Raw genomic sequence first — 19,843 nt, 5'->3', positions numbered from 1 at the left:
CAGTTGCAGGGGATCAACAGCAAGAGAGAGGGCATGCCCTCACCTCTTGCCTGTGGGCTTCTCAGAGACACCTGCTGGGCCACAGTGTGAAACAGGATGCTGGACTGGATGGGCCTTGGGCCTGATCCAGCAGGGCTGTTCTTATGTTGTTATGTTAACTTGTGAAGATGATAATTATCAATGGAGATTATAGTGAAAGGAAAGAAGGCAGATTAGTTCTTACCAGAACACCTTGTTCATTTTTAAATAGGTGCTGCTGAGAGCTGATCTAGGGTGAAGTTAACCCTTCCCCAGCTGTTTTGCCAATGAAAACCACCCTCTGGAGCTACTATTTGTCCTGGGAGGGAAGTTGCTATAGTTGTAAATAGCTGCTACCTTCTCAGGCAAATAACACCTGGGCTGGCCTTCTCTTCTGCTGGCTGTTGCTGCTTCTGTATCAGACAATTCAGTGCAGCAGCCAGCATCATGTGAGCACTCACGCGCTGTGTGTAGAACCTCTCCTCTGGCTTCCCACTGGATGATGTAACGAGAATGATATTACTAGGGAAGGGGAAGGGAAGCTGCTCATTGAATGTCTAGTGCACCAAATTGACATGAGAGGTTCTTTAGAAATAAGATGTCCCCAAAATTCAGGCACCCTGACCCACGGGACAAATACCTGGCAGCACCTCAAAAAGGAAAAAAGGGGAGGAAAGGATTGCCTAACCAAATAGATGATACCTGGCCATGCTACTAACAACTAAAAGGTCATTGGTATATGCTCTACCTCCAGCTCTACCAAGATTAAAGTGTTATGCACACTTACCTGGGAGCAATGCACACTTTTCAAGTAAATGTGCATAACTTTGCCGTCATTGACTTCAATCAGACTTAAGACTTAATTACTTATGAATGAATATGTTTAGGATTTCACTGCCAATTTTCTAACTATCCAGTCCTATGCATTGCAGCCTAAGAAGTTTGCTAAGATTACAAAAAGATGCAATTGCAGTCATTATTCTTTCTTTTAAAGAAATTCATAATATTCAGGGCCTTCTTGCTATCTATCTATCTATCTATCTATCTATCTATCTATCTATCTATCTATCTATCTATCGACATTCTCCAAACTGGTTGATGCCATGGTTTCATCATATTTTAAAAGGCTATCAAGGTTCCAAACCTGCTTGAAATGTTATAGCTACATTATTATATATAATAATTCCAGGTGTGTGGTTGGATTGCAGCTACTTCATGACAAGGGACAGGCACTCTTCCTAGAGGTCCTTTTCTTTGCTCTGTTAAAAAAGTAGCTTTTTAGTCTAAGTCTTGGTGAACGCCAGCCAAATCCCATTTGGATTTTTGTTGCTCTGGACATATTTACATTCCTGATTCAAAAGCTTTTCTAAAAATAATGCAGTTACCTGGCCAACCAGTTGTTTTCCCCTCTGCTTCTTTCTTGAACTAATTGTTTAAATTAGCTTCCTGCTATAGAGCAAAGGTTCCTTCTTGAACTCTTACTGTAGAGGGCAAAATACACTCATCTTCTTTCTGACACATCCTACTGCGACACACTATTGTAGTATCCTATTTGTTGTTAGTAAATTACCCAAGCAAATTAAAAAGAAAAACCTAAGGATGACTGTTAAACTAATGCATCATCAGATGCATGTTGATTTAAAGAAATCTATTACCACTCACAGTATAGGAAGGCATCAGCCATAAATTAACTGATATAATCCAGTTGCTCTTCTGACGTCAGTTAAAAGTTGAACTCTGTACTCATAATAATGAACTAAAGGATGGTAAACCAAGGGGAGAAAACATTTCCTTGTGGGATTAGCAGAGAGCAGCTGCAGCAATGAAAGGCTGTGTATTCTCCCCCATTTTGTGGTTGGCTTTCTCCACCATCCTCAGTAAGTGCCAACAACTTCTCTGAAATATGGTAAAGATTTAATCACAGAACTGTTGTATTTTTTGTTTCCTTCTCTGATGGATTAAATTTTTCAGCTTTGCATTTCTGTATTGTTCCATACTTAATTTAATCACTGATCTGCAGAGGGCCCTTATGATTATTTTCACTGAAGTGAAATTTCTATTTTTGGAATAGACAGTTATGAATTTTGTATCTTTAGGCCTGACCGTCATTCTAGTATCTCGAAGGGATATCTAAAATGATCCAAAGAACTGACATAATTTGTATTTCTAACTACATGGCATCTATTTTCTCCAAAATAAATCAATCTTATGGTACATATAGGATATATGGTAGATACGTAGTACACTTTCAGATGCTTAAAAATATGAAATAGTGATTTGTATGTAGGTCCCAATCCACGTTTAGTTGCATACAAGTAGTAACCACAGGTGGCCTCCAGTGGGAATAGGTATTATATGTTGCATTAAAAAGCAACATCCAGCTAGTTCAATTGGATTTGGATTATCATTGCAATACAGCTGGGGATGTGAATTTGCATCTGTATCAGCAATGCATGTAAAAGGCTGCTTTTCTGTATGTCAGTATCTCCTGGAGGCTTTACACAGGGCTTCTACCTCGAATCTCCTTTGGGAGAGAGTGTGTGCATTCACAACCAAACTTACCTCGAGGTCCCTTCAAGCTTCTTGGACCCACTCAACACACAAGTCAGACTTTGTCTTGAGAATTCTAGCTTATCTCGAGGTATTTCCGGGTTTCAAAATGCTGGTTTTAAGCTACTTTTTCTGAAAACGCCGGAGTAAATAGGGAGAGGCACTAACGTAGAATCATTAGCATGATAAGGACACTCTCTTTACAAATGCTGATGTAGCTCTTCAGTACTCTCTCCCTCTCCCCCCTCCCCCGCCCCATTGGCTAGAAGAAAAACACAAAGGAAAATATGTGAACTTGCATCAAAAGCAAACCCGAGAGCAGAGAGGAGGGGCTGTTTCCCTCAATGCCACAAATGTACTTCAAGTGGCTTCACTCAACATTTACCCCTCAGCATGAAGCCATGTGCGAATAACTCCCAGGTGGATCAGGGTGACAGTCAACAACAGATATTTGACATCTGACCAACATATAGAGTTGCATACTTTAAATTTAAAATTTTTATTTATCCCTCAAATCTAAAAAATTTGGAAGTTTGGTTTCTCACGCATTTTGCATTTTCACAGCCTGACATGAATTACATAGGGACAGTTCGAGGGCATAGTTTGTGATGCTATCATCCACCCTGATACAGATGATGGACACATGAATGGCTGAGGCACAAGAGTGCTAAACTGTGGACTGCTGAACCAAATTCCATACAGTTTTAGTGAATGGCACATAGAGACACCTCTATGGCGTAGTTTGTGATATCATCCAGCCCAATTCAAGAGGGCAGACATGTGAACGTTTTAGACTGAAGTGGGTTAACTTCAGTGGGTTAACTTAGACTGAAGTGGGTTAACGAGGATGGTAATTATCAATTAAGATTATAGTGAAAAGAAGTTAGGCAGATTAGTTCTTACAGAACAACTTGTTATTAATAACATAAATATCATAACTGGTGAGGGACCATACTTGTGGATGTATTTTGTGCCAGAGTCCAGGTAAGAGGTTGACAACAAGGACATCACTGGGAATTCAGTGCTTTGCTTGATTATGCACATTTACCCAGTGGGGTGTGTGTGGGTAGGAATTTACCCCCAAATCCGGATGAGAGCTAACTCATCTTAAACCAAAGATTTGTTGATATTTCAAAGTACATTATTAAGCCTGATTTCCACATATTTGCTTATTACTGGTTTCTTCTTTCCAACTGCAGAAAGAACTGCCAGCACCACGATCCTGTCCCCGCTGTCCAGCATCACCACGACCCCATCCTCGTCCCCACCGGCCAGCATCACCACGACCCCATCCTCGTCCCCGCCGGCCGGCATCACCACAACCCCATCCTCATCCCCGCCGGCCGGCATCACCACGACCTCATCTTCGTCCCCGCCGGCCGGCATCACCGCGACCCCATCCTCGTCCCCGCCGGCCGGCATCACCGCGACCCCATCCTCGTCCCCGCCGGCCGGCATCACCGCGACCCCATCCTCGGCCCCGCCGGCCGGCATCACCGCGACCCCATCCTCATCCCCACCGGCCGGCAATGCCACAACCCCATCTGCTCCAGCTGGCAACGCCACGACTCCATCCTCATCCCCACCGGCCGGCAATGCCACAACCCCATCTGCTCCAGCTGGCAACGCCACGACTCCATCCTCATCCCCACCGGCCGGCAATGCCACAACCCCATCTGCTCCAGCTGGCAACGCCACGACTCCATCCTCATCCCCACCGGCCGGCAATGCCACAACCCCATCTGCTCCAGCTGGCAACGCCACGACTCCATCCTCATCCCCACCGGCCGGCAATGCCACAACCCCATCTGCTCCAGCTGGCAACGCCACGACTCCATCCTCATCCCCACCGGCCGGCAATGCCACAACCCCATCTGCTCCAGCTGGCAACGCCACGACTCCATCCCCGCCAGTTAGCAATGCCACAGCTCCATCATCAACTACACTAGGTAATGGTAGCTGTTTCCTGACTTATTTTTTCCAAATGAACTAGTTATTAACTAAACAGCAAAGTATATTGTGTGAGGAAACTGTGTAGCACAGTCCATTGAATACAAAATCACCAATAAGGAATATATTAATCTGCCTTATACCAAGGGCTGCTTCACATAATTGCAGGGAAGTACAGCAGCCAACTGGGAACCTCCAGCCTCTCCTTGTGAGCATGCACTCTTGGTGTGCATGTTGTGTGAAGCCCACAACATCTGGTCCTCACATTAATTTATCAACTCCATTCACACTTCTGCCCAACACCTGTAAACCAAATTTCAAGTTGTGCAGAGAATGTCAAACTGAAGTCAGTAATCCGGCACAGGAACTGGAGGTTGACGGCTTCATAAAACAGGCCCCCAGAAGCACGCACTAACTGGGAACCAAAGGTTCTTGGCTGCCAGACTTTTCAGCAATTGTGTTAATCTGAAACGTGTGAGTCAGAGCATTGGTCCATCTAGCTCAGTGTTGTCTACACTGACTAGTAGCTGCTCTCCAGGATTTCAGACATTTTTCCCAGTTCCACTTGAAGATGCCATGAATTTAACTTAAATATTCTGTATGCTCAACAACTGAGCTACACTCCAATCTCCAATCAGATAAGTAAAACTTAATAATGTATTAAACTTTAATATACTTAGTTATTTCTTTTTAGACTGAAGTCAGGTTGCTATTACAGTCCATATGGCTGACATAAGCAGACCTCTATGTGGGGAGATTACAAAAATATAGTGAATAGTATTGCTGGCTCAACAATTTTTTAAAAAAATATATTCATTAATGTAATACACTGATGACCCCAATCATTAAGACATATTCTCCCAGGGCAGCTCACAGCAATAAGAGAAAACCAGGAAAAGAAATACTTTCACGATAAAACAATAACAAGTAGTCAAGTCTGGAGGTTACCAGCTGGTGTACCACTGTCCTGAGGTAGTTTATCTCAAGAAATGGACACAGCTGGTGTAGTAGCCAAAGCTGATAGGAGGCACCTCTGACCACTGCCTCAACCTGGGCCACCAGGGAGAGGTTTGGATCCATAGGTACCCAAAGACTGCATACCTGTTCCTTCTGAGGAAATGTGACCAGAGCCAGAACAGGCAGATCAAAAATGTTTCTCGAGTTCCGATCCTGCACAATAATTATCTCCATCTAATCTGGATTCAATCTCAGCTTGTTTTCCCTCATCAAGCCCCATCACTGACTCCAGGCAGGCATTTAGGGAGGTTATGACTTTTCCTGATGAGGTTGATATGGAGAAATAGATTTGGGTGTCATCAGCATACTGATAACACCCTGCACCCAATCTCCGGATGATCTCCCCCAGCAGTTTCATGTAGAAAAAGCATTGGAGACAATATGGAGCCCTGGCGGACACCATATAAGAGTTCAGATTCTGAAGAGCAACAGTCTTCCAAGGGACAGCATCTGGAACCTGCCTGAGAGGTAGGAGCTGAACCACTGCAAAGCAGTACCTCCCATCTCCAACCCTCTCAGACGCTTCAGAGGGATACCATGGTTGATAGTATTGAAAGCCACCAAGAGATCCAAAAGGACCAACAGAGTCACACTCCCTCTGTCAATTCCTAATTGGAGATCATCCATCAGGCTGACAAAGGCAGTTTCCACCCCATAGCCTGTCCAAAAGCCAGTTTGAAATGAGTCCAGAGAATCAGTTTCCTCCAAGACTGCCTGGAGCTGTTAGGCAACTGCCCTCTCAGTTACCTTGCCCAACCATGGAAGGTTGGAGACAGTTGCTTAACTCTGAGGGATCCAATGCAGGCTTCTTCAAAAGAGGTCTAATGATTGCCTCCTTAAGGCAAGGAGGTATCCTGCCCTCCCTCAGAGAAACATTTATAATATCTACCAGGCCTTCTACAACAACCTCCCTGCCAGATAGTATAAGCCATGTCAGACAAGGGTCAAGAGAACAGGTGGTAGGCTGCACCATTCCAATCAGCTCATCCACGTCTTCAGGAGTCACAACCTGACACTAATAGGCTGGATCAGTTTCAGGTTGTGACTCCTGAACCACATAAGAAGAGTTTCTGCATCAGACACTGCAGTAATTGTGGGGTCTGAGTCTAAGTTGGCCCAAATATGAGAGATTTTATCCACAAAGAACTCATTAAACATATAACAGCAGGTAATTGATGATTCCAAATTCTGATTCAAGAGAGCAGGGGCATGTACTAGCTGTCTCACAACCCTGAACAACTCTGCTGGACATGAGCTTGTGGGTGCAATATGGGCAGAAAAGAATTGCTTCTTTGCCGCACGTATCACCTGAGCATAGATCTTCAAGTGCGCTCTATGTTGTAATTTGTTGGATTTGAGTCAAGTCTTTCTCCACTTGTGCTCCAGTCATCTACCTTGCCACCTCAGCCCCTGTAGTTCTTCCGTATATGCAAGAGACACAAGTTTTAGGCGGTATAGAGATATTTTAAACAAACAAACAAACAAACCAACCAACAAACCAAGGGGCCAGTTTTGAAGTAGGTCAGAAAAGACAATTAGGAGCAATCACGTCTACATGTCATGGTCCAATTCTCCACCAGAGCTTCAACAGGATCACCAGCAGAGTCAACACTAAATCCTTCCAAGGATTCTTGGAATTCTATTGGATCCAATAACTTTCTTGGGTGGACCATCCTAATACGCCTCTCACCCCTGCAGAGGTGGGATATGGTTGTGAGTCCAACCTTAACCAAATGATGGTCTGTCCATGACAATGGGGAAATCACAGGAGTCCCCACCTATGGAACACCACCCTGATCAGAACAAAAGACCAGATCAAGCGTGTGACCAGCAACATGCATCGGTCCCGAGACGACTTGGGATAGATAGGCCCATAGTTGTCATGGCTGCTATGAACTCCAGAGATGCTCCAGACAGATTGGTCCCGAAGTGAACATTGAAGTCCCTCCCCCCACCAGACAGGCGTTGTGGCATGTCTGTACCTCAATGCCAGCCACTTTCCCTGATCTTGATGCATTGGCATCAGAGGTGTGGCCTGCAAGGGGGCCATTTTCAAGGCTGGAGTTCCTAGGGCTGTCTTCAACCTTGCTACACTGGTTTAAGAACTCTGTGGGAAGAGTTGTTACCCATTGTTACCCATGCACACCTCCCACCGTGTCCTGCTGCACACTCACTGCTAATCATGTTCCGGGGCATCCCCAGATTCATCACTTATTGTAGAGACAAGCAAGATGGAGACAGACAGGGAGACCCTTACTCCCATTGCCCCTAGTGGTCATTAGGATAGTTGGTGCAAAAGGCTGATGCACTGGAGCTCCTTCTCTAACACCCCTTCTCGTCGCCTGCCACACTGGCTCACGACTCCCATCTTCCCACGAAGCATCTGGAATCTGTCTCTGGGCAATGGCTTGGTTAATCCATCTGCCAGCATCTCTTCTGTAGGGCAGTACTTCAACTGGACCACCCCTTTCTCTTGCAAGTCTCAAACATTGTGGTGCTTTATGGGAAAGTGCTTGGTTCGAGACTTCATTTTCTCCATTTGGGAGAACTGGATACAACTTTGGTTATCCTCAAACCTCACTGTGGGCTTTGGTTCCAATCCTCGATCCCAAAGTCCGATAGTAGTTGGTGTATCCATACTACTTCTTGGCACGCTTCACTTGCTGAAACATACTCTGCTTCCATAGATGATTGTGCAACAGGTGACTGCTTGAGGCTGCTCCAATTTATGACTCCACCTCCATACAAGAACTGGTGTCCACTTGTGGACTTGTGGTCTGTTCTGTCTTTGCCCCAGTCTGCATCCATGTATCCCACTAGTTTGGGATTGCTGCTTGCTGGAATCTCCAATACATAGTGTGCAGTACCTTTTAGGTATCTTCCCAGTCTTTCGACTGCTGTCCAATCCTTGTTGGTTGATGCACTTACTTTTCTGTTCTGATTCCCACTTCTGAGGCAATATCTGGCCTTGTCATTGTGCCTATGTACAGAAGCTTTCCAATTGCCTTTCTGTATTGATTGTTGGTTGGTAAAAGCTCGCTGTCTCCATCTTGCTTCCAGAAATTAGCATCCATTGGTGTACTGACTTCATTGGCATCTGTCAGTCCCAGGCATTCTAGAAGATCCTTTATCTTCTGCTTTTTGTTGAGAAGGAATGTCCCATTCTCTTCTCTTCCTATTTGGATGCCAGTGTAATAGGAGATGCTTCCTAGTTGCTTCACCTCTATTTCCTTGTTCAGGTGCTGTACAAACTCAAGACTGTCTTGCTTATTCTCATGTGCAAGAATCAAGTTATCAACATGAGTCAGGATGTAAGTCTATCTATTGTCTCTGAATCTAGAGTATAGGCAGGGGTCAGCTTTTCCTTGTGTGAACCCCTCCTTAAGTAGCAGTTGATTCAGTTTCTCATTCCATATTCTGGCTGCTTGCTTTAAGCCATAGATGCTCTTTTGAGGTTTGCACACTAGCTCCTTTCCAGGTTCCTCGAAGCCTGGTGGCTGTTGCATGTAGATGTCTTCCTTGGTTTCCCCATTTTGGAAGGCAGTCTTTACATCCAAGTGTTCAACTTGCATCCTTTTGGCTGCTGCCAGACTGAGCAAAGTTCTAATTGAAGTGTGGTTTACAACTGGCACAAGAGCTTCATCAGTTGGCCTCCTTCCCATGTCTTCCCATGTAGTGGGTTCTTGCATCTCTCCTCCTTTGGCCATGGGCAAGAGAGCTGGGTCTCACGATCAGGGAGGGAGCCCTGGGCGGCCGGATCAGATGCCCACACGATTGCTGGCTCCGTGACGGAGCCAGCGGGGGCTGGGGAGCTCAGGGGCCATGTGGCCCCCGGAAGCTCCAGTATGCCCCGCGCGAGCACGCAAGGCATACTGGGGAGACCGCTGGAGCTGGGAGGCGGCTTTTTGCCTCCCCTCCGGGGGTCTACTCCTGAGTAGCTGTGGTGCGGAGCCACGCTGTGGCTACTCACGATCGGGCAGCCTGGGTTTGTGGAGTGCTCGCTCTGCAAACCCGGGCTTGGGGGAGGGCTACAAAAGCAGGCTAGCCGCTTGTAAGCCACTGGGCTCGCCTGAGTGCCCAGTGATTTACATGAGCAGTGAAAATCGGGCTAGGCTCTCCTAGCCCAATTTTCACTGCTCGTGAGACTAGCCCCAGAGTCTTTGGGGTGGAACCCTTTTGTTGGGCCTCTGTGAGTGCCTCAGTCCATGTTCAGGTTGTGCAGCCCCTTCTGAATCTGGCACTGATTCTTCAAGTGTGCTGTCTGGTTCCAGTTTCATTAGAGTCCAATAACATGGTTTCTCATTCATCTGGATTTCTGGTAAAATTTCTGGCATTTCATCTTTACTTGGACTTTGTCTTTCATCAAAATACAGGTGAAACTCGGAAAATTAGAATATTGTGCAAAAGTCCATTAATTTCAGTAATGCAAATTAAAAGGTGAAACTGATATATGAGACAGACGCATTACATGCAAAGCGAGATAAGTCAAGCCTTAATTTGTTATAATTGTGATGATCATGGCGTACAGCTCATGAAAACCCCAAATCCACAATCTCAGAAAATTAGAATATTACATGGAACCAAGAAGACAAGGATTGTAGAATAGAACAATATCGGACCTCTGAAAAGTATACAGTGTACTGTGCTTGATTGGCCAGCAAACTCGCCTGACCTGACCCTATAGAGAATCTATGGGGCATTGCCAAGAGAAGGATGAGAGACATGAGACCAAACAATGCAGAAGAGCTGAAGGCTGCTAATGAAGCATCCTGGTCTTCCAGAATACCTCATCAGTGCCACAGGCTGATAGCATCCATGCCACGCCGCATTGAGGCAGTAATTGCTGCAAAAGGGGCCCAAACCAAGTACTGAATACATATGCATGCTTATACTTTTCAGAGGTCCGATATTGTTCTATTCTTCAATCCTTGTCTTCTTGGTTCCATGTAATATTCTAATTTTCTGGGATTGTGGATTTGGGGTTTTCATGAGCTGTACGCCATGATCATCACAATCATAACAAATTAAGGCTTGACTTATCTCGCTTTGCATGTAATGCGTCTGTCTCATATATCAGTTTCACCTTTTAATTTGCATTACTGAAATTAATGGACTGTTGCACGATATTCTAATTTTCCGAGTTTCACCTGTACACTGCATTGCAAATTTTGATCTTTCCATTTTTGGTCAAGAATTCTGTATCCACTTAGGTGCATAGCCAACAAAAACTCCAATTCATATCTGCAAATGAGTTTGGTCCTTTTTGCCTTAGGTACATATGCATAAGCCTTTGATCCAAACACTCTCATGTGATTTAGGGAAGGTTTTCCTCCATGCCAAAGTTCAAATGGTGTTTTATCTATTGCCTTGGTTGGCATTCTGTTTTGCAAGTCATTTGCAGTCATCACTGCTTCTAACCAGAACTTGTCTGCCAAATTTGCATCATGAAGCAGACATCTAGTCATTTCTAGTAGAGAGAGATTCTTTCTCCCTGATACACCATTTAGCTGAGGCGTGTATGTGGGAACATTTGGACATAAAATTCCATTCTCCATAAATTCTCTCATATCAAGTGACACATATTCCCTGCCATTGTCTGACCACAAACACTGGGGTTTTCTTCCAAATTAGTTATTAACCAATGCAACATATTCTTTAAATTTCTCAAACACTTGATTTTTCTTTCTCAGAGCATATACATAGCAAAATCTGGAGAAGTCATCAATAAAAGTCAAAATGTATTTATTTTCAGCAAGGCTTGCTTGCAACGAATCACAAATGTCAGAATGAACTAGCTGCAGGATCTCCTTTGATTCCATGCTCTTCTTAGCAGCAAAACTAGGCATCACTCCTTTGTTAAGTATGCAACAGTGACATCCTCTGGCCGTTTCTGGACATTCACTTATATTAAAGTCCTTCAGTAATTCTTTCATGTGAATATCAGTTTTAATATTTAATCTTCTGTGGCCCAATTTCTTGTGCCACAAGAAATCACAATTTTTGTGTTGGCATGTGCAACGACACAGTCTGATTCAAAAAGTCCATCATCACGCATATGAGCAGTCATAATCAATTCATCATCTTTGGAAATATAGCAACTTTCATTCTCAAAAATCACTTTGCATGCCTTCTTAAGTCCATGTCCAACTGAAATGAAATTAGTTTGCATTTCTGATACTAAGAGGGCATCATTTATTAAAACTTCCTAGATTTCATCATCTGCTTCTTAGCAGAGGATTTTAGCAAGTCTTTTTCTTCTCGCAACTATCTCTCTCCCATCTGCTAGAGAGATTGCACATTTGTAGGCTTTGTCTAATTCAATGAACCAATCAACAGTATTAAATATATTTTGTGTAGCACCAGAATCAAGAATAAAAACCTGTTTTTGGTCTGTTTTTAATGCTACATTATAGCTTTTGGGTGAAACATTGCCTGTTCTGGGGCTGTTTCTATTCAACTTTCTAAATCCACCACGTTGTTGGCCCTTTTGATTGTCTCTTTGTCTGTAGCCATGACTGGGCCCTGTTTTTGTTGTCATGGCAACTGGTTTCCTTTCCTGTTGAATTCCTAGTCTCTGAATTGCCTCTTTGCCTGTCACTATGGTAACTGGCTCGGTAAGCATGGTGGACTATCTCTTTTGAATTTCACACCTTGTTTACTTGTTAATGATTGGCTTTGTTTGCTGGAGTAAGCTACAGCAGTTTGGGTTTGAAAGTTTTCTTGGTGTAGTTTTAAGCTGAAATTCCTGAGAACTGATATCACACTTTCCAAAATTAATTGAGACGCTGATGCCTCCAGACCTTAATCAGAGCATCAAAACTCTTAGGCAAGGATTGCAGGATTAATCCAATAAGCACGATATCATTCAATTAACATTTGCTATTTTCCAAAAGTCTGATGATCTCCAAGAGGTTTACTATGTGGACTTCAAAATCTCCCCCTTCCTGCAGCTTTATCTGGCATAGTCTTTTAAACAAAAGGAGAGTTTTGTTTGCAGAGACCTGCCCACATTGCTTTCTTAATTTTCCCCAAGCTTCAGAGGCTATCTTGGTATCATGTATATAGATCAATAATTCATCACTCACATTCAAAATGAGGAGTCCACATGCCTGTTGGTTCCTCTTATCCCACAAGGTTTGATCAGCAGCTCCTTCATCTGGGCATTTCTCCGTGAGAACCTCAAAGATTTCTCTTGCCATGAAAACTCCTTCCATCTTCAAAGCACATAACTCATAGTTGTTTCCATCCCATTTGGGGAAAGGAAAAAATGTTCCTGAGTCCATGCTGTAATTCTATCTAACTCAGCTGCACTTTAAAAAGGAAAAATAAACTCTGCTTGTGCCTAAAAGCCTGTTGCTTCTGCTGGGCCCATAACCCTGTTGGGGGTTGTTAATTTTACCCCCATTAGGTAAACAGCAGAGCACTAAGGAAGAGAGCACACACTTTAGTTACAGAATAGGTAGCAGAGGTTGGTTTAGTTGTTGCAACTATTGAGAGAAAACACATGAAGATTCTTGTAGAGCTAAATACGAAGTATCTATTGGTTAAGTACACTTGGATAGGAAAGGCCTAATCCTAATCTAAAGAACTACATAATGAATAGGTAAGGAGGGAGAGAGATGTTTCTGTCTACTCTCTAAGAGGAAAGGAAGGATTGTGACTCAGCACAGGAAGTTCTGAAGAGTCAGATCGGGGGTCATAGAGTAGGAACATATAGGGAGAGCCTTACTCACTGTCTCTACTCCCAATGCCCCTAATGATCATTAGGATAGTTGGTACAGAAGGTTGATGCACTGGAACTCCATCGCCAACACCCTGATGCCAGCACATCATTGGTCACTGCACGTGGCTCGCATTGAGTCGGCAAATGGCCTCTCGGCCTCTCCCAGATGGCAAGCACATTGTTTGCTGGGTGGGTGCTTCCTTTCTCTCACTAGCTCCAAGCAAGGGAGAATAAGCAGCACCCCGCTGGCAAAAAATGTGCTCACCTGCTGGGAGAGGCCAACAGGTCGCACATCTGGGTCCAATGCCAGTCTTGCCCCTTGCGTGCCTATGCACTGTGTCTGGGGCATGGTCTCACAAGCCATGGCCAGTTGGGGGTAGGATTTTGAGGCAGTCCCAGGGCTGCCTCCAACCTTGCTATGCCTGTGCACCAGATTTTGAAAGCCTCCTGGCTTATCTTGTAGCTTTGCTGCTGGCCTGCACAAAGTCTTACGTATCTGTAGTATCCACATCATGTCAACCACCATTATATGAATCCTGCTTTTCCTTCCACAAGAGAAAACCAACAAAGCTAATGGTATAATAACAATTAGCATAAACTAAATAATGCCACACAATTTCACAAACACAACATGAGTTGGTGTACAGTACAAAAAAAAGTACAAAAGCCTATTAATACACAAATACATCCAAGTAATGATGCATTCCAGAAGGGTGCAGCCCAAACAACACAAAGTATTGTGCTCCTTAAAGACTGTAATATTTCTTATGGCATATGCTTTCATGGACTACAGCCCTCTTCATTAGATCCATGCATGACACATTGGCTCCAGTGCACCAACTACAGTGGCTTGGTGAGGATTTACAAACTCTCAACCATGTACCATGGAGCAGCTGGAGGTAAAAAGTTTTCTTGTGTTTTTCGTCATAGAACCTCTCCAGTGTCATAGCCAGTCATGTCTCTATGGTGCTACATGTATTGATCTGGTTCATGGACATGCCTGCCAGTGTCTTCCTTATGGGTTCTACTATTCAACAAATGGTTGCCAGCAAGGTGAGTTCCATCTTTAAATCATGTGCAGCTCTGTTGAAAAGAATAGAGCTGAGCATCTATCCATGTTTCTGTCATGATGTTTCTGTATGGTGATTCTGATTACTCTGATACTGCTGCTAATTAGTCTGGTGTACACACACATGTACACACACACACACACACACACACACACACACACACACACACACCATTGGCCAGATAAAGTCATTTTGCGTATGTCACACTAATAGGAAAGTTCAAGAAATTAAATATATGTAATAGATTTTTTTTTATTAGTGTGCTTGCAAAAGAGAAGTAAAAGAACAGTTAGACATTTGTAGGATTTCAATTTCAAGCATTATTCATTTTCTTGAATAATTGCCATATATGGTAAATTTGAATCATAGTAAATTTGAATCTTCTATGAGAGAAAAATCTACTTTTCTTTGACATGGTGTTGATTTAGAATAATGGATCTGATTATTGAGTGTTAAAGATCTGTTGAGAACAATAAGTTAAAATATGATGGTTATATTCAGAATTTCTTATAGAAAATACAAAAAATAATAATGTTCAGTGAGCATATTCCAGTGTAAAATGTAGTACATTCATCTAATTTCAGTGGCAGGATTTTGTATGCAAAATTTGGTATCTGTAGGTCATTGGGAAATATGACTTTATTTTGCACAAGTTCTTCAAAATATGTAGTAGATCTAAAATGCAAAGCTGCTTGGGCCTCACTGACTTACTGATGCACTCACTCACGGACATGAAATTCCCAGACCAAACCATGAGAGAGAGAAACATGCCATTTTCACAGATAGGTTCTATACCTTGCCCAGACCACAGGAAAAATCAAAAATCCCAGAAAAGTTGCTTAAATTGCTGGAAAATCTGGAAACAGCACAGGGAATGTGCCAGTTTTGTCTGGTACTTTGTGAAAGAAAGTCCAAATATTTACTGAACTATGAAGCAATGTACAAGCTATCTCCCCACCCCCAACCCAGTTCACTGCATTTCAATCCGTGATGGATTTCCACAAAACTCATTTAAGGAATTGAAAAACATATCAAAGCTTAAGTGTGGCAGATATAAATGCATTTTCCTATAACACATACATTCTTCTGGACATCAACGAGTGATGTGAGAGTGTGCGGTCATTTTGTGGTGTAGGAGGAAAGCTTGCAAACGGCAAGCCTGTTTTCTGTATATATGCCAATTCCCAGTACGCTCTCTCTTTCTTATGTTTTGAATGGTCATGTTCAGAACATTCATCAAAGACACAGAATGCTGGTGCAGAGATTCATTAATGAATAATAAAGAAATATGAAGTAATTAAAATTGGAACTTATCAGCAAGTTTATTTTAAAGTCCCCCCAAACAGTAGAATTAGAAGATCATTTCCAATAATGAAATGAAGTCCTTTCCATTCAACCTGGCCAACTGAGCTGAAAAGAAGGCTGGAAACTTACCAGGATTGTTCTGTACAGATCCCCCTGCAGGAGGTTTCCCGGACAAGGGGCTTAACTGTGGGAGGAAGCAGTGTCAGTTCGGATGAGTTATGACAAGTGTATATAAAGTGTATGTAAGCATAAATAAGTGTAAATAAGCATAAATTGGAGTGCATCTGAGCCATTCATATTGCTGCTTTTTATTATTGTTGTTTGCTATTTGTTACGGTTTTTCAAACCTTGGCTTGCTCACAGAGCAGGCTTCTCTCCATCAACCCCATCATTTCTGGCCAATATGGTTGCAGAAGAGATGAGGGCACCCCACCTCCTGCTTCCTATTGGTTTGTTCATCTGTGCCTAAGTAGGCAAGGTGTAACTATGTGCACATGTGTGATTTCCAGTAATTTTGTTGAAATGTTTACTTTTATGTATTTTTAAAATCATGTTGCTCTTGCACAAGTGCATCTGTGGGCAAGGACAAACCAGTGTTCCATATTCTAGGCCTATGCAGTCAGGTATATCCAATTGAGATATCGGGTCCAATATCAGCAATATCAGAAATAATTCCAATTGGATAAAGGAAAGTCTATATTGGAGCTGAATTATCAAAATGGCTCTCATTATATCAGTTAAAATATCACAATATCAGAAGATAAAAGGGAGTCAGAAATACAAAATGGCATCTGCAGATGGTTTCCCCAGTTCTCGGCATTCCCCCCTTCCCCCTGCCAATTGCAGCTGCAATTACTATTCTCTGAGCTCTGTCTCTCTCTCTTTTTGGTTTGGCAAGGTGGTCTTGCACACCCCTGCTATTGGAAGAGGAAGAAAACAATTTAGAAATCCTTTTGAAGTAGCACAGTTGCAGAAGAGCACCTTCTCAAACAAAAAAACACCCCAACACAGTCGTCTAGGGGGGAAAGCGGAAAAAGTCAGAGCTCAGTAATGGCTGGGTATAGAAGCTTGAAATTTGGCACACAGGTAGTGGAGGCCTGCAAAGCACTATGTATTTAATTTCAAGTAAATTGGGGAAAATGTTGATTTGTAATTTTAAAAAATAAATAAATAAAACCAGAGCAAAACCAGAGAACCAGAGCAAACAAAAAAAAAACCCATCCAAGAATCACTGTTTATTTTTAAAATCATTAAAAATCAGTGCGCTGACTGCTTTACTTGAAATTAAATACACAGAGCCCTGCCGTTCTTTAATATCTGCTTGCCAAATTTCAAAGCTGTCTGCCCAGCCATTACCATGCTCTGAATTTCTTTCTCTTTTTCCCATATACTTTTTGGTTTAAAAGGTGTACTTGCACACCCACACTATTCCAAAATTAAACAAACAAGCGGGAAATCATTTTGAACCAGTGGGGATGTGCAGGTATCCACAACCCCACTTCTAGCTTTATGCTTTTTATCTGCAGGGTCCCTCCATACGGCACAGCAAAAATGCCAGAGTATCCCGCACTGCTGTTTTCTACACTCTCTCACAGTGCAACTTTAAAAACATGCTTATATTATGTATTAAAGACTAATGGTCATGATTTGCCATGAAAAATGCTGTTGGCTGTAAGGACGACACTTTGCTGTTACCGTATTGAAGTTGCTGTAAATCCCTCCCTCGTATGAGCTTCCCCTACCCTATACATAGTGAAGGAGGAGTAAATCACTGTTCGGAAAACCTCCAAGAAGGACTACTCTGGCTGTCTACACTGTGCTTTCATTTCTTCTGATAATATTATATGGTCTAGCTTTCCTCCAAAAAATATCATAAATGTATTTTTGAAAAAATACAACTCGGTTTAGATGATGATGATGATGATGATGATGATGATGATTGCCATAATTTACCCCAACACATAAATAGTCAATTTCCCCAATCAACTGCTATTTGACAGTATCTTATGTGTTAATTTTAACTTTGTTGTGACAGCATCCTTTCTTATGAAACCCAATAGTAATACAAGTCCAGAATTGACCATTTTGTACAGACTTCTATTTTGTTTCCAACTCAGGACAGTTAATCCTTATCAAAGCAAAGCATAGGGGGCCATAGCAAGCCTAATGTGTAACCAATTTTTCAGATATTATATGAATAATATCATTTCCATTGTAATTTCAGGAAAAGTATTCCCAGGACAGGTAAAACTGAATATATTATATAAGGTCGAAATGGAAATCCCAGGATCAGCTGATTACAAAGAATTATACAGCAATGTCACCCAGTTTGTAAGTTTACTTTTTCTGACATCCTCTTTCTTTAACTGAGGCTTGACATCTTTTTCCCCCTTAAAGGAACAAATTCGGGTGTTTCAGCAGATCATAGATACATCCAGGAGACCACTACTAAGTTATACATTTTCATGTGGATACTTTTGATACACATTAAATAATATATAGAACAAAGTATTTATTTGGGCAGATGAAGTTCTGGACAAAGGGCAGGATCCAGACTAAGTCAGTTTTAATTAAGCACAACTCAAGTAAATGAGACAAATTGGTCACAACTAATGTAATCTGAATCCTGCCCTTAATCCAGTACAAATGTTCAGTTCATCCACACTGAATATACACATGCTGCAAAACTCAACCACTGCACTGCTAATTCAGAACTGATGTTTGCTGGGCACACATTCCATTTCAATGAAACTATATAGAGTTTAATTAAAAACTTTGATCACATTTTAAAATTGCAAATACTTCAACAATGCTTGGGATTTATGGAACATCTGGGAATTACTCAATGGCCCACTAAATTTACTCAAGGCATGCCTAACTTGTCCTTTTTAATTTCAGTGGGAAGTCCTTGAGTAAATTTAGTCAGCATATCAGCCACTGAGTAATTTCCAGTCATGTTCATACTTAATTGTACACTGTGTGTGGCTTATGCTCATCGCATACATCACATCTGGAAAGAAATTTATAGTAGGGAGACAAGAGTTGAAATGGAACGAGGAGGCTGCATTAGCAAAGCATTACTTGGCATTTGGTTCCCAGGTACAAGGAACATGTGATGGAGACAATGAGAGAACATAGGGTAGTCGTTCCCCAACAGCCATTCACCCCATGGCTGTCGCTGAATTCAGCATTTTTCTGCAGAGGTAAGCACTAAGTGTGGAAAGAATGTCTTTCTGCCGTTTAGAAACCTTGACACCCAGGTATCTAGAACATGGAAGTAACTCTCCCTAGAGTTCTATGAAATAAGTGATGAATGCAGGAAGAGCTGGGGGACATGGTCAGCCACCGTGCAGTCATCATCATCATCATCATCATCATCATCATCATCCCCCAGTGAGGCACTACCTTGGCATGGTTGTGGGGCTTGAGTACTCTCAGGAAGGTGAGAGCTATGCCAGAGGTCCAACCATACTGGACAGGTCTCACCTGAGGAGCCAGACGAAGAGTGCCTCTCCCATCAACAATATGGTGAGAAGTAACTTTAATAAATCTATACCAGATCAGTTGTCGCCCGGGCCAACAAGGACCGCGCCAGGTGCTGGAGTCCCTAGATATCTGGTGGCAAGTGGGCTACAGGACTCAGGGCTGGAGACAGCAGGTTTACTGGAAGAAACGTCGCTTAACCCGAAAAAATATACGAAAAATGCCAACAAGGAAATAATGATGTGCTATTACAAGTCTAGTCCAACTAGAAGAGGTTCTTTTAAAAGAACGTACCAAATTTGGAAAGAGAAGCATCCAGATACAGAAATAACAGGCTAGCAGACCAGAGAAGATTCATAATAAGAAATAAAGTATTCACAGAAGTTGAGCTGGAAGAACTGCAAAGAGCAACAGAGGCTCAGGATATGGAAAAAGAATTACTACAAACTGAAGAAGTTGCTCAAGTGCAGGTGGAGGAGGTGTTGGAAATACAGGATGCCACTGTTGCTGAACTGTTTCAAAATCAAAACCAGGCAACCTCCCCTTTGCCTTCACCTCAAAAACCCGAATGCCATTTAACAGAAAAGCAACAAGAACGAAAGCAAAAAATAACTGAGCACATGAACCAAACAACCACCAGGGTTCGACTTCCAGCTCTAAAACACAAGAGCTCGGATATAAGATAAGTGGACCTGTAAAAAAAGAAAGTAGTACATCATCTAAATGG

General features: G+C 42.6%; 1 protein-coding gene across 1 annotated transcript in view; it reads left to right on the top strand.

Annotated features, from left to right (window-relative positions):
* Positions 1-19,843, top strand: part of MUC13 (mucin 13, cell surface associated) — a 53,849-nt gene that overhangs the window by 8,010 nt on the left and 25,996 nt on the right. The window contains exons 2-4 of the mRNA XM_053261494.1: positions 3,768-4,517; positions 14,189-14,311; positions 17,858-17,964. Of these exons, the coding sequence (XP_053117469.1) occupies positions 3,768-4,517; positions 14,189-14,311; positions 17,858-17,964 (980 nt within the window). The remainder of the gene's footprint in view (positions 1-3,767; positions 4,518-14,188; positions 14,312-17,857; positions 17,965-19,843) is intronic.

Source organism: Hemicordylus capensis, chromosome 1, assembly GCF_027244095.1.
Source record: "Hemicordylus capensis ecotype Gifberg chromosome 1, rHemCap1.1.pri, whole genome shotgun sequence".
Lineage (NCBI taxonomy): Eukaryota > Metazoa > Chordata > Lepidosauria > Squamata > Cordylidae > Hemicordylus > Hemicordylus capensis.
Note: the sequence above shows the minus strand (reverse complement) of the source record. Positions and strands in the feature narration are given on the sequence as shown.